The sequence below is a fragment of the Myotis myotis genome, unplaced genomic scaffold, assembly GCF_014108235.1.
Source record: "Myotis myotis isolate mMyoMyo1 unplaced genomic scaffold, mMyoMyo1.p scaffold_m19_p_1, whole genome shotgun sequence".
Lineage (NCBI taxonomy): Eukaryota > Metazoa > Chordata > Mammalia > Chiroptera > Vespertilionidae > Myotis > Myotis myotis.
Window position 1 is genome coordinate 180,821,579 of NW_023416313.1, and position 12,263 is coordinate 180,833,841.

The 12,263-nt window shown below is 49.5% G+C and overlaps 1 protein-coding gene and 1 long non-coding RNA gene across 2 annotated transcripts in view; one reads left to right on the forward strand and one right to left on the reverse strand.

Annotated features, from left to right (window-relative positions):
• SLC24A1 (solute carrier family 24 member 1) overlaps positions 1-12,263 on the forward strand; it is a 32,290-nt gene that overhangs the window by 13,534 nt on the left and 6,493 nt on the right. The window contains exons 2-5 of the mRNA XM_036305378.1: positions 3,216-3,269; positions 4,607-4,715; positions 8,559-8,627; positions 9,665-9,756. Of these exons, the coding sequence (XP_036161271.1) occupies positions 3,216-3,269; positions 4,607-4,715; positions 8,559-8,627; positions 9,665-9,756 (324 nt within the window). The remainder of the gene's footprint in view (positions 1-3,215; positions 3,270-4,606; positions 4,716-8,558; positions 8,628-9,664; positions 9,757-12,263) is intronic.
• LOC118654127 lies at positions 2,827-11,946 on the reverse strand. The gene is made up of 3 exons (XR_004966972.1): positions 9,599-11,946; positions 4,558-9,484; positions 2,827-3,142 (listed from the first exon to the last, which is right to left on the reverse strand). It is a non-coding gene; the product is annotated as an uncharacterized LOC118654127 (long non-coding RNA).

A 12,263-nucleotide genomic window follows, 5' to 3' on the forward strand; every position in this document is an offset into this window, starting at 1 on the left:
AATATTTTAGATATTAATCACATTGAATTACATTTTTGATATGATAGGTTAAAGAATATTATTAAAATTAATTTTACTTGTGCTTTTACTTTAAAAAATTAAAATTATATATGTGGCTTGCATTCTATTTCTATTGGGCAGATCTGAACTGGAGGTAAGCAGGAGGCTGGTGTGTGCTCAGCTTAGGAGTCTGTGCTCCCTTTTAAGGACAGTGGCCCCAGGATGCAGTGGAGGGACATGATGTGCTTTTCTCTGAAAACCACTGGCTAAGGGGTGGAGAATGAACCAGAAGGAGAACAAATCAGAAGTCAGGAGCTGTTGCAGAACTGTAGGCGGGAGAATGGAAAGATGAGGCCAAATTTGAGGACTTGCATGAACTAGGTCTGACAACTAGTTGGATGTGGTCTGTGAGGGAGAGGGAGGAATTTGGGTAGACTTGTGGGTGTTCAGCCTAGACAAATGAGTGGATCAGGGTGCAAGCCTATACTCAATGAAGGGATAAAGTGAAGTGTCCCCAACTAGAGTGTAACCTGGGTGAAGGACTCAGAGCAGGGGTTCAGTAAATATTTGTTGAAGAATTTAAAAAAAAAATCAGACTAAAATGTGTGGTTCAGGAAATGTGTCAGGGATTGTGTCTAGAAGGGGAGAGGTAAATGATTAGCTAACTGCTACATTAGAGGGAGATAGAAATTGAAAATCAAGAGGACAAGCCCCCCCGAGGGGCTACCAGGTTTCTATGAACAGTTGCAAGGGATCCCATTGCTCATTCTCAGCAAGATGCATCCCTGGGGTCTTGGCTGGCATGGAACATTTTCTTCAGTTTCCTTAGCCCCGTTGCTAATTTTCATGAGAAGGAAAAGGTGGGGTAATGATGCTGAAGAAAGAGGAGGGAGAATGGTGTGTTGTGAGAGGTGGATGTGGGAATGTGTTTATAATAAGGCATATACTGAGAACACCTGCTTGCCGGTACTGTACCCATAAATGGACCCACCAGCATTACCCCAATGTAGACAAACATTCACATCCATTTACTTGAATAATTTGAAACCGAACCACTAGGGAATATAGATTTGACCTCATTTTCTTATGCTTGGGAAAAGAAATGCAATTTAGTAAAAAAACTAAACAACCCAAAACCTTGAATGGAGATGAGGAGACTGGGATTGCCACTATCTTTGTGAGTACAGGCAAGTCACAGAATGTCCCTGTATCTTTTTTCTCATCTATCAAAATAGCAGTAATAACACTAGTCTTGTTTATTTCACAGGTAGTAGTATCGAATGAGGAACTGGCTGTGAAAGGCTTTAGAAAGTTAGAAGTGTGTACTGAGGTTAGAAGATATATATACAGTGAACCCATAGAAAAGTGTTTTGTCTTGAATAAATCTGAATTGCAGAGAAATCAGTAGGCGTGGGCATCATGAGACAAAAATGGGTCTCTCCTGCTCCTCTGTGGACAGAACCAGCCATCCCAAAGGGTAGCCTGGTCCCTCATCATTCTTTGCCTCCAAGAACTCATTGAATGAAGATCGGTTATGATAAGTAGGGAGATGGCTGGGCCATTGGGGATCAGTGCGGTAGACTCCAGTATCCCAGTAATCTTACAGGTATGTCGTGAAAGAGTCAGGGGATTTGTTCAGAAAATCCACAGTGCTCCCCTTCATATTCAGATTGGTTATTTCTATTCTGTTACATTCATTTGTGAGACAAGCATGATAACCACTACACTATGGAAACATGACTCATTAATTCATTTGTTCATTAATTCATTCAGCCTGTATCCAAGCTTCCAACCCCCTCCCCCCCCATCCTTCAGAGCTTACCCAAATTCTACCTATTTCAGGAAGCTTCTTTGTCCATCTTAGCACAGCACATTGATCAATCCCTCTAATTTATTGAAACACATTTTGCTTTGTCATGTGCTTGTGCTATCATGTATCTTGATTCCTTTCTGGACATAGATTCCATGTCCTAAACATCTTTGTATCCCTACAGTGCTAGCACAGCACCATGTAAACAAGCAGGTGCTCAGGAAATAAGAACTGAATGAATGAACATGTTGGGTAGATGGATGAGGGGGTAGCCCTGGATTTGGCAGTATTTTCCATATTGTCTGAGCTGGACAGAGAAGGGAGTGTAGTAAGTCCAGTTCTAGTTCTGGCCATGGAGGTAGGTGGGGTGGAAGAGGCAACTGGAAGGCAACTGGGGCAGCCATTGGTGACCCTGCTGCCTGAAGATGGCACTAGAGGCCAGTTGGGAGTAGCTACTCATCACCTGCAGTGAGCACCTACTGTGTACAAGACACAGTTCAGGGGAACAGAGATAGCTGTATTATAACTTCATTGAATGGCCAAAAATATATGTGAACGGTTAAACAGTGATTTTAAAAAAAAGTTAAAATGACAGTAAATGCAAAATGGCAAGCTAGTGGTCCAGATAGTACATACTGTGGGCTTATGAGCCTTCAGCTTGATTTTCTAGGGCTGTTTCCCACGGGCTGCCCTGCAGCTTCACCAGGACACTCGCACTTATTTGTCTACAGAGCCAGATTTTGGTGTCACAGAGTGTGCTCACTGTTGTTATAAAGCTTTTGAGGAGAGGTGTAGCAGAGCGAGCTGAAGTGGGGGTGAGGTGGATGGGGCCTTTTGGGAAAGTTGCATATCTGAAAATTTGGCATGCAGAGGGACGGAGAAGGCATGAACAGGGGAATAGGAGTTGGAATAGATTAGGTATACTTAGAAGACAGTTCATTCATTAATTTATCAAATATTTATTAAACCCTTGCAGAGTTTTTGTGCTGGACACACATGGTTAATGAAATAGGCAGTCTGTCTTCAAGATGCTACTGGGCACTCGATTTATTTGCATGTTTGCTAACATACATAAAACACAAATAACACATACATATAACACAAAGTGGGGAAAGTGCTATGAAGGAAAAGAATAGAAGTCTGTAAAAGAGAATTAGATGGGCGCCCCATAATGAAGGTTTCAAGTGGGTAAGAAGGATGGTACATTTGAGGGACCAGAAGACGGGTGGTGAGTGGACACATCTGGCTGGGAATGGCGTATGCAGGCTGAAGCCAGGCTGTGGAAGGCCAGGTTGTCTCTGCTGAGTTTCTGTGTTCCAACCTGAGGGCTTCCTGGAGAGAGAGGGAAATAGGGAGAAAGAGTGACGGTCTCCAAACACCTTGTGACTCCTGTCCCTGTTTGCAGCCAGGTGATGGGGCAGTGGCGATGGATGAGCTACAGGAGAACAAGAAGCTGAAGGTGGGTGCCATGTAGAGTCTGCGCAGTGAGGACACTGCAGGGTCTCAAAGGACAGCCACAGACTCAGGGCACTGTGTCCCTGATGCCGAGGATCTTGGGCTGGGCTCAGGCCTGGGAAGCCCCTGGGAGTGCTGCCAGGCGGAGCCTGGGAAGGAACGAGGGACTCTTGGTCCCATGTGGCCTGGGAGGAGGTGCTGGTTTGGGAGCTGGAATGTCACTGCTTTGCCACTAGCTCGCTGTGTGAGCTTGGGCCTCAGATTCTGTATCTGTAAATGACTGGACTAGATGAACTCAAGTCTAACTTTACAGCCCCCAGCATGCCATGATTGGTCAAAAGCCTAATTACCTGTGGTTTTGGAATGCCCAGAACTAAGAGAACCATCAGAGGGCACTGGGGCAGAAGAGTCTGAGGTTTGTGAAAAAATGTCTTAGCTGCCTTTGGCCTATGGGATATTTGGGAAGAAGTATGGGGACCTTAGAGAGAGGCTGGGCCTACTAGATAAAAGGAAACCTCCCCATCCAAAGAAAATCCCTAGACCAGTTGTAAAGTACTGTGTTACCACAGCCACTAGATGGCAGAAGAGTTCAGAGCCAGAGGGATGGGGAAGGTGAAAGTGGGGGGTAGGTTATGGAGGTGTGGGGCGTGGGGTGGGGGGCGGGGGAGTCAGAGGGACTGAGCAAGTGTTTGTCTGTCTTTGGATGCTCCCTTGTAAATCTGTGTGTGTCACGTCTGTGTCTGCAGCTACAGATGTGAGGATGTGTGTGCCTGTGAAGGTTCCTGAGCACATGGGTAGGAAAAAATCTGAATTGGGAATTAGAAGGCCTGGGTGCTAGTCTTGACTCTTTAATTTACACCTCACATGAACATGTTGAGTCTTCATTTCCTTTTCTGCAGAAGGGATCCCAGTTTCCTTGTCTGTGGGAGTGGGGCAGCGATAAAGCACCATGATGCGGTTCGTGGACTGCGAAGGGCTGCGCCCATGTGCAGGGTCTGCTGTGTGGTGTGAGCGTGTGCTTCTATGGGGTGGACTTGGGGAGATGGAAAAACCCTTGGCCATGTGGTGTCCTCAGTACCCATTGTCTGCTGCTCCCTTTTGAGACCTTGGGGAATTACTCAGTATGTAGAATCAGTCAGTCATGGAAGAGTTGAGGGGAGGCTGAGAAGAAAGCAGTGTAACTCCTGGTTAATGTGAAGGACAAGGTGAGACCAGGGAAACACTCCTGTGCTTTCCCTCTGATCTCTCTGGAAGGGAGGCAGTGTTGAGCGAGGCCCTTGGGGGCTTCCCACCTGGCTTGGGCAGGGCCCACTGAGGCCTGTGCTGCTCTCTCCTGCTCAGCTCCCGTCCGTGCTGACCCGAGGGAGCAGCTCAGCCTCTCTGCACAACAGCACCATCCGCAGCACCATGTACCGGCTCATGCTCCACAGCCTGGACCCTCTGGGGGAAGGTAAGCAAGGCCTCCCCAGACCTGCGTGGTCTCCCTGTCCACTCCTTCCCTCCTGCAGCTGGACAACAACTGGGACCTGCAAAACGGAGGCAGTGGGTGGGTTGAGGGCAGGAGTGGGAAGAGAGAGTTAGCAGGGGAGAGTGGGTGGCAGTCAGCCTGGGAGACAGGGCAGAGACGAAGACACGGAACTCACTGGGAGAGGAGAGGGCCCCAAGGAACCAAGCCCTTTAGGCATCCACATTCCTGTTTCCCTGCCTCCCTGTCCTCTCTTGTGACATGAGGAGGTTCAGCTGCAGATAATGAGGCCATGATGCTGTGTGCCCCTCAGTACCTTCTCTGTGCAGCCCGCCACAGTCTCCTCCAGGCAGCTTGGCTCAGGCTGACTGGCCAGGGTCGCTTCCGGGGGAAGCTCCTGGAGGTGCTAGAAACTGGTGTCCTGGGAAGACTGCCAACCCTCCCCCTCAGCCAGGAATCCCAACGGACATCCTGGGAGCTGCCAGGACCACTTCTGGGGGTGGTGAGGGTCCAAAGTGCAGTGGGAGCTGATGTCCAACTTCACAGATGATTTGGCAGCTGAGATTCTCACCATCCTTCTTACCAGTTCCTGCCTTCTGGCCTCCCTCTCCTAAGAGCTGCCCCTAACACGATTCTCAGGCCCCCACAGGCACCCCTCCAGGCAGGAGGCCCATCAAGGGAAGGTTGGCTTTTGGGCAGAAGCCATGGGGTCGTGGTTGCAGTTGGGCAGAGGGCTGAGGACTGAACTGTATATGACACTAGAGACTGACCCTTGAGCCCCAGGGAGCACCCTGACTGAGATTCCTGGTTCAGGGACACATTTTTAAGGCTCAGAATTCCCTCAGGCCCTTAAGTATCTTCTTCAGACACAATATTGGGACTTTGGGTATTTGAAACAACTACGTTGTACTGTGAAAGCAGACTCAAAGACAAGGTGATCAACCCTTCCTTAGCAAATCCTCGAGGTGAGCCCTGGCGGACACAGTACGACCTCCTGCAGCGCCCGCTCCAGAAGCAGTCCCGCTGGGGTTCTGAGAGCGAGGCTGCAGCCCCTGGCCGCCGGCGTGCTATCCGTGCGGCTGTGTCATGAAGGAAGCTGTGTCTCTGGGCCATGCTGGGCCCCTCCTCTGGGAGTTACTGACTCTGGCAAAGTCTTAAAGATGAAGACTTCTCCTCAATGGGACCAAGGGCCCCCTGCCTGGGCCGCTTCCACCGCTCACAGCCGCCAGCTGGCCTGCTTGTCCTGACAGGATTATGTGATGTCCAAGCCAGGCCGAGGTCAGAGGAGACTGATACTAAGGAGATGATCCTCCGTGCTGAGCTGAGAGGCATGTGAGGAAACCAGCTCTGGGGGAGCCAGCAACCATCAACCCAGGCAAGACAGTCCTGCGTGGTCCACGGCGTGCCTGTGTGGCATCGAGTGGCCCTCGCTGTGAATGATTGCTGGCATGCTCTGTGGTACAGTCCTGCCCAGGGAAGCCAACCCTGATTCTACACCGTGAGATTCCATCCAGGAGGGGCTGTGACAGCACAGGAATGTGATGAAGGCCTTTGTTCCCAAGACTTTCCAGATACATGTTTGTGTTTCCATGTGCTGTTTCCAATGGCTGTCCAGATGTTTCCACCCTTGTCAGGTGTTCCAGCTCTTCCACAGAACTGGTCTGAACTCTCACCCTGTGAAGAGGATCCAGTGATCCCCATGCCTCTTCTGTGTGTGTGTGTGAGAGGGGGAGGGGGGGAGCGGGGCGGAGGGGGAGGGACGGAGAGAGAGGTTTCATAGTTGGCCTGCTTTTCTTGGGGGCATGAGAAGCGAGAGGGTAGGGTGTGTGAGGAGGGATGAGAAGGAAAGAGGGGAACTTGGTTTTATTGCCAGTCCCTCCAGCTATCAGCTGGCAGATATTCTCAGTGCCAGGACTGGAACCAGGGGGCCCCCTTTGACAACAGCTACGTGTCGCTCAACAGAGGATGCCAGGGCTGGATTCCTGCCAAGGGGCGCTGGACTTGTTTGGATGAAGGAGGCGGTGGAGTGCCACTTCCTGACATCTCAGTCCTGACAAGGACCTCCTGGGCAGGCCCACCAGGAAACTTCAAGGGACCGAACATGCCAGAGCAGTGGAGCCCGTTGCCAGAGGGGCTGCAGCTGGAACCTACTGTGAGAATGTCGGAGACAGGCTGAGAGGAGGAAATTTCAGACCTGTTAATGTTTCCAGATTGCACCTGCTCATCCCGTCAGGGTCTAACCCAAACCCTCTGGAACATGGTGCCCCATTGCTGCAGGCTCAGTGGGACAGCTGCTCTCAACTCCTGTGTCAGCTCATCATTATCGTCATAGCTAAACCTGATGCAGTGCTTTCTAGGTGCTAGGCCAGGGGTGGGCAAACTTTTTGACTCAAGGGCCACAATGGGTTCTTAAACTGGACCGGAGGGCCGGAACAAAAGCATGGATGGAGTGTTTGTGTGAACTAATATAAATTCAAAGTAAACATCATTACATAAAAGGGTACGGTCTTTTTTTTTTTTTAGTTTTATTCATTTCCGGCCCGGGGGCCGTAGTTTGCCCACGGCTGTGCTAAGCACTGTTTTAAGCAAGTCGATGTATCAATTAATTTATTCCTTCAACAAGTCTGTCAGATTTTACAGATGAAGAATCTGAAGGACAGAGAGGTTAAGGAATCACTCAGCTCAGTCCATGGCTAGCAAGTGGAAGAACTGGGATTCAAATCGAGGTTGTCTAGTTTCAGAATCTGAGCTAAGATAATATTTAATTGCAGCAATTACAGTATTTTTATTTATTTTGTCTCGCAGATCCCCACATTGTGTGTATCATGGTGTTGCCTTTTTAGAGAAGGGACCCCGAGGCTTAGAGAGGATACACAGGCTTTCCAAGGTCACCCAGAGTTCACAGGGCAGAGCCAGTGTGGGATGCAGAATAGACTCCAGGGCACCGCTTCGTTCTGTCATGTGTATCATTATCCTCACCTTCCCACACTACACGGCTGTGAGGGGGACCTTCATGGCCCCTGCACCTCCGTCTCTGTGCCTCCCACCTGAAATGATACATGGAAAGCACTTTGCAGGTTTCCTGGGTCACAGTCACACTGAGAGAGTTGCCCTCCCCATTTTTCTTGCCTGGAAACCAGGGCAGCACCATTCTGAGCACAGTGCTCTGCGGGCCTCCAGGAAAGCACGTGCACGGGGATCTGGAAGGGGGCCCTGTGTGGGTTCCAGGTGTCTGGGGTCAAAGGGGTGTGGCAAGGAGCTTGGGGAGCAGCTACTTCCCCCTTGCCACTGAGAGGGAAGGCTCAGGAATATGGCCACCAGCAGTGCCCCCGCAGTTATAGCAAAGCTTATAGTAGATTTATAGAAAGTAAGCTGTAAAGGCCCTTACACATAATCTAGTCCAAGGATGTGATTATTTCTCCATTCCCTGCCCATTGCAGACACCTCTGATCAATCCTGGCACTCTCCACCAGACCTGGGTGAGGATTCTCCTCAGTTCAGCGCTCAGGCAGCCCTCACTTGGGCTCACAAAGGAATTAAACCCTACCTGTTGCCCCCAACACTAACCATGTTATTTTACCAGAAAGAAAACAGGGGAAGTGACTTGCTCAAGGTCATAGCCAGTTAGTGACAGTGCAGGGAATGTAAGACAGAAGTTGAGAACTGGGCACCATGACAGGCCTAGTAGGACTAGAATCCAGACATCATAACTCCCAGGCCAGCCTCTTCGCATGCACTTGAGCTGCTCTGGTTGCTAGTCCACCAGCCCAACTGAAGGGTGTGGCGGGGATACTTTGGTCCCAGATATGCTTCCTTTTTCATTTGCAGCACACTCCTCCAAGAACAGGGATGAGGAGAGCTTGAATCAGGAGGCCAAAGCAGAGAGCAAACCAGAAGGTGAGAGGATGGTGAGACCAGCAGGTTTTCTCCTGTACCTTCCTTCCTCCTATCTGCCAGGGCTGAGGCAGGGCTCTTGGCCTCTCTGAGCCAGTCAGCTGGAGTGGTGATCTGGTGCTGCCTGCACTTTGCTGTAGTCCAGGGTCCCTCTTCCCCAGGCAGTCCTGTACTGTTCCCTCCATACTCTCCTTATGTGGGGTAGGCAAGGCCAGGAAAGGCCAGGCTGGAGGTTGTTGACTCCCACTTCTGTTTTTGCTGAATCTTGTCCCATATTAGACTATATTGGACTCTAGTTCTTCTTCCTGCCACTTCTAAAAAAGGATAGTTCTGCTAGGGATTGGCCCGAGACCAGCAACCCCAGTGAGGAAAGGCCACCAGGGGTCTGGTGGCACAGAAATCCAGCATCTGTGTGGCTGCTGGGACAGGGAGTGTGAGACAGCTACTGCCCTGTGGGCTCTATACCGCACACCGGGACTCCTGTTGTACTCAGTAACCCTTGGAGGGAGCTAGAGCAGCAGTGGTTGTTCCCATTCTATAGACACCATTCTATAGACACCATTCTATAGACAACGGAGGCTCAAGAGGTCAAGTGACTTTCCCAAAGCCACATGGCCAAGAAGCGAAAGAGCCTGTACCTAAACCCAGCTCTCCGGACTTGCCAAGGCTTCCTAGCTGCTGTCTTTGAAATCATTAGGATCCTCTCCATGCAGCTGGTAGGGGGAAAGGTCAGACCCTTAGGGCTGTGGCTTTACCCTCTTTCTGTTCCAGTTGCCTATGCTGGCCAGGATGGAATGTCTGCAAATACAGAAGGAGCAAGGATTGCCATTTCCCAGCTGTCCTCTCATCTGTACATATCTCTGTGGAAAGGACAGTAACAGTTCACATCACATCATTTTACTTTTTCTATCAACAAGAAATCCCCCTTCTGAGATCCAGAAGTGGACAAGTCCAATAGCCCAGTAGCCACTCACATCGGTCTCTTAGCTGCCCTCAACACCTGGTCCTCTTCTGACCTATCCCATGTTTATCCTTTAAAGAGGAGGAGCCAACCAAGCTCCCTGCGGTCAAGGTCACACCAGCCCCTGCTCCAGACGTCAAGGGAGATCAGGAGGAGGATCCTGGCGGTCAGGTAGGCACAAGCCTCTTCCCAGGTAGAGGAGTGTGAGAGACCCAGGGAAGGACTTGTTGACCAAAAAGTCTTCCTTCCTGAAGGTCTGAGGTTCATTCCTCTGGGGTAAGCATTGGAAGATGAGATACTTCATGGGGCCAGTTAATTCACCATTACACCTGAGTGTGAGTCAGAGAACATATACAAGAATGTGTTGCCAACTGTCACCTGCTGTAAAAACATAAGAAAAAACTGTTAGGGGTCTCCCAGCAACTTAGGGACGGCGAGACCAGTCAGCTTAACATGCCCGGGGCGGGTGCTGGGGAAAGGCCTGGGAACCTTCCAAGGCATCTTGGCCTTGTCCACTGGGCTTCCTGCGTTCTGATACTGCTGTCTTTACAGCCTCAGCCTCTCCCACCTGCTATAGCCAAACTGGACTTCTTGTTTCCATGCTTTTCTACCTGGGCCCAGACAGTTTCCTCCCCCTAGAATGCCTTTTCCTCCTTCTTCAGATACCCTAACCTGCCTCCAGGCAAGTGCAAATGCCTCCTTTGCCATAAGGCTTCTCCACCATCCAATCTGAATGCCTATGGTATATTGTTCCTCTCCCAGGGCTCTTATCAATACTGCCTTCTTTGTACTCTGTCTCTTAGCTCCCCTGCTAGGTGGTGAGGTTCCTGAAGGCAGGATCCAATTCTGAGTCATCTCTGTTTCCCCCACAGAGAGAAACTCAGGGCACAATAAGGGTCGAGTGACTGGCAATAAATTAACAATCAGTTTGCAGGTTCCATTGCTTTTTTTTTTTTTTTTAAACTTGACACTCAGAAGCACTCGATTATATCTTATCCTTAAGCCAGCAATTTGGGTTCAGGTCTAAGACATTTTCATGGTATCATGAGTGTCCCGAATAGGTCCCGGACAGCCAGCTCAATTAAAAGGGATTAAGAGGAACCCCAGCGCAGGAAGTGAAGGTTGGTGTCACTAGGAGCTGGTCCTAGGCCTGAGAAGGTATCTGTGACCCTGGAGGCTTCTCAGTCCATGTCTGGCTCTCCCTCACATCCCCTCCTCTGTGTGCACGCTTTCCTAGTAGCCTGGCTCCATTTGCTTCCTTATTAGCTCACACAGCCCTAAAATACTACCCTAGTTCTCAGTCTACAGGGGGGGATCAACCAGTGATTGGCTCCTTGTCACAGAAGAGAGAAAACTCGTTCAAACCAGGTCATGGGGCAGGGATCCAGCCTGTGTCCAATCAGCTGTGGCAGGGAAAGGAGGGTGCTTTGACTTCAACAAGGAAGAAGGGATGTTAGGGGTGGCAGTTTTTAGAGAAGAGGGTACAGGCTGGGCAGACACTCCCATACCTATGGATTTAAAGGACTTGTCGTCTTCTCCAGGAAACCTCTCCTGATGGGGCTGTGAGGGAGGCAGGAATGACTTCAGACTAAAATCTCACTCTTCATTCCAAATTCAAAGCAAAGCCTTACAGAGACTAATATTTGACTTCATCAGGGGTTCTTAACCCTGGCTGCATAATAGAACAATTTGGGGAAGCTTAAAAAATGCCCAGGCCCCCCAAAATGCCCAGGCCCCATCCTCAGTCAATTAAGCCAGAATATCTGGGTTGGGCATGAATGTTTTTAAAGTCTCCAGGTGACTTTAATATGCAGCGGAGTTTGAGACTCACTGAGCATCCCTTGGGGATGGGCTATGTCATGGAATTTGTTACAGAAAACATACTCCATGGGCACACAGTCAGGCCATTTGCTCGTTTGGATCAGCACATTGTTATAGTTAGTTGAGAGCCTAATCTGAGGACCCTCAGAGTCAATGGCTTCAGACTGCATGGAATCAGTCCATGGTCCCCAAACACCGGTCTGCAGATGGACTTGTTGGGAGCACTTGTGAGCATGTTAAAATAGATTCCTGGCTTCCAGACCCAAATATTCTAATTCAGTTGGTCCAGGTGGGGCAAGGAAATGTGTATTTGTTTCTTTCTTTTTTTTTTAAGATTTTAAAATTGATTTTTAAAGAGAGAAGAAGGGAAAGGAAGAGAGAAACATCAATTTGAAAGCAAAACATTGATCCTCCCCAGGATCAAGCCTGCAACCCAGGCATGTGCCCTGAGTGGGAATCTTAACGGGAACATTTCGGTGCATGGGATAACGCAACCAACTGAGCCACGCTGGCCAGGGCAGAAATGTGTATTTGTTTTTTTTGTGTTTTTTAAAAAATATATTTTATTGATTTTTTTTTTTTACAGAGAGGAAGGGAGAGGGATAGAGAGTTAGAAACATCGACAAGAGAGAAACATCGATCAGCTGCCTCCTTCACACCCCCAACTGGGGATGTGCCCGCAACCAAGGTACATGCCCTTGACCGGAATCGAACCTGGGACCCTTCAGTCCGCAGGCTGACGCTCTATCCACTGAGCCAAACCAGTGAGGGCAGAAATGTGTATTTGTAATAAGCTTCCTACACTGTAAGGTTTGGGAACCAAAGATCTCATTTGGCCCTGGCATTTGCAAAACAGG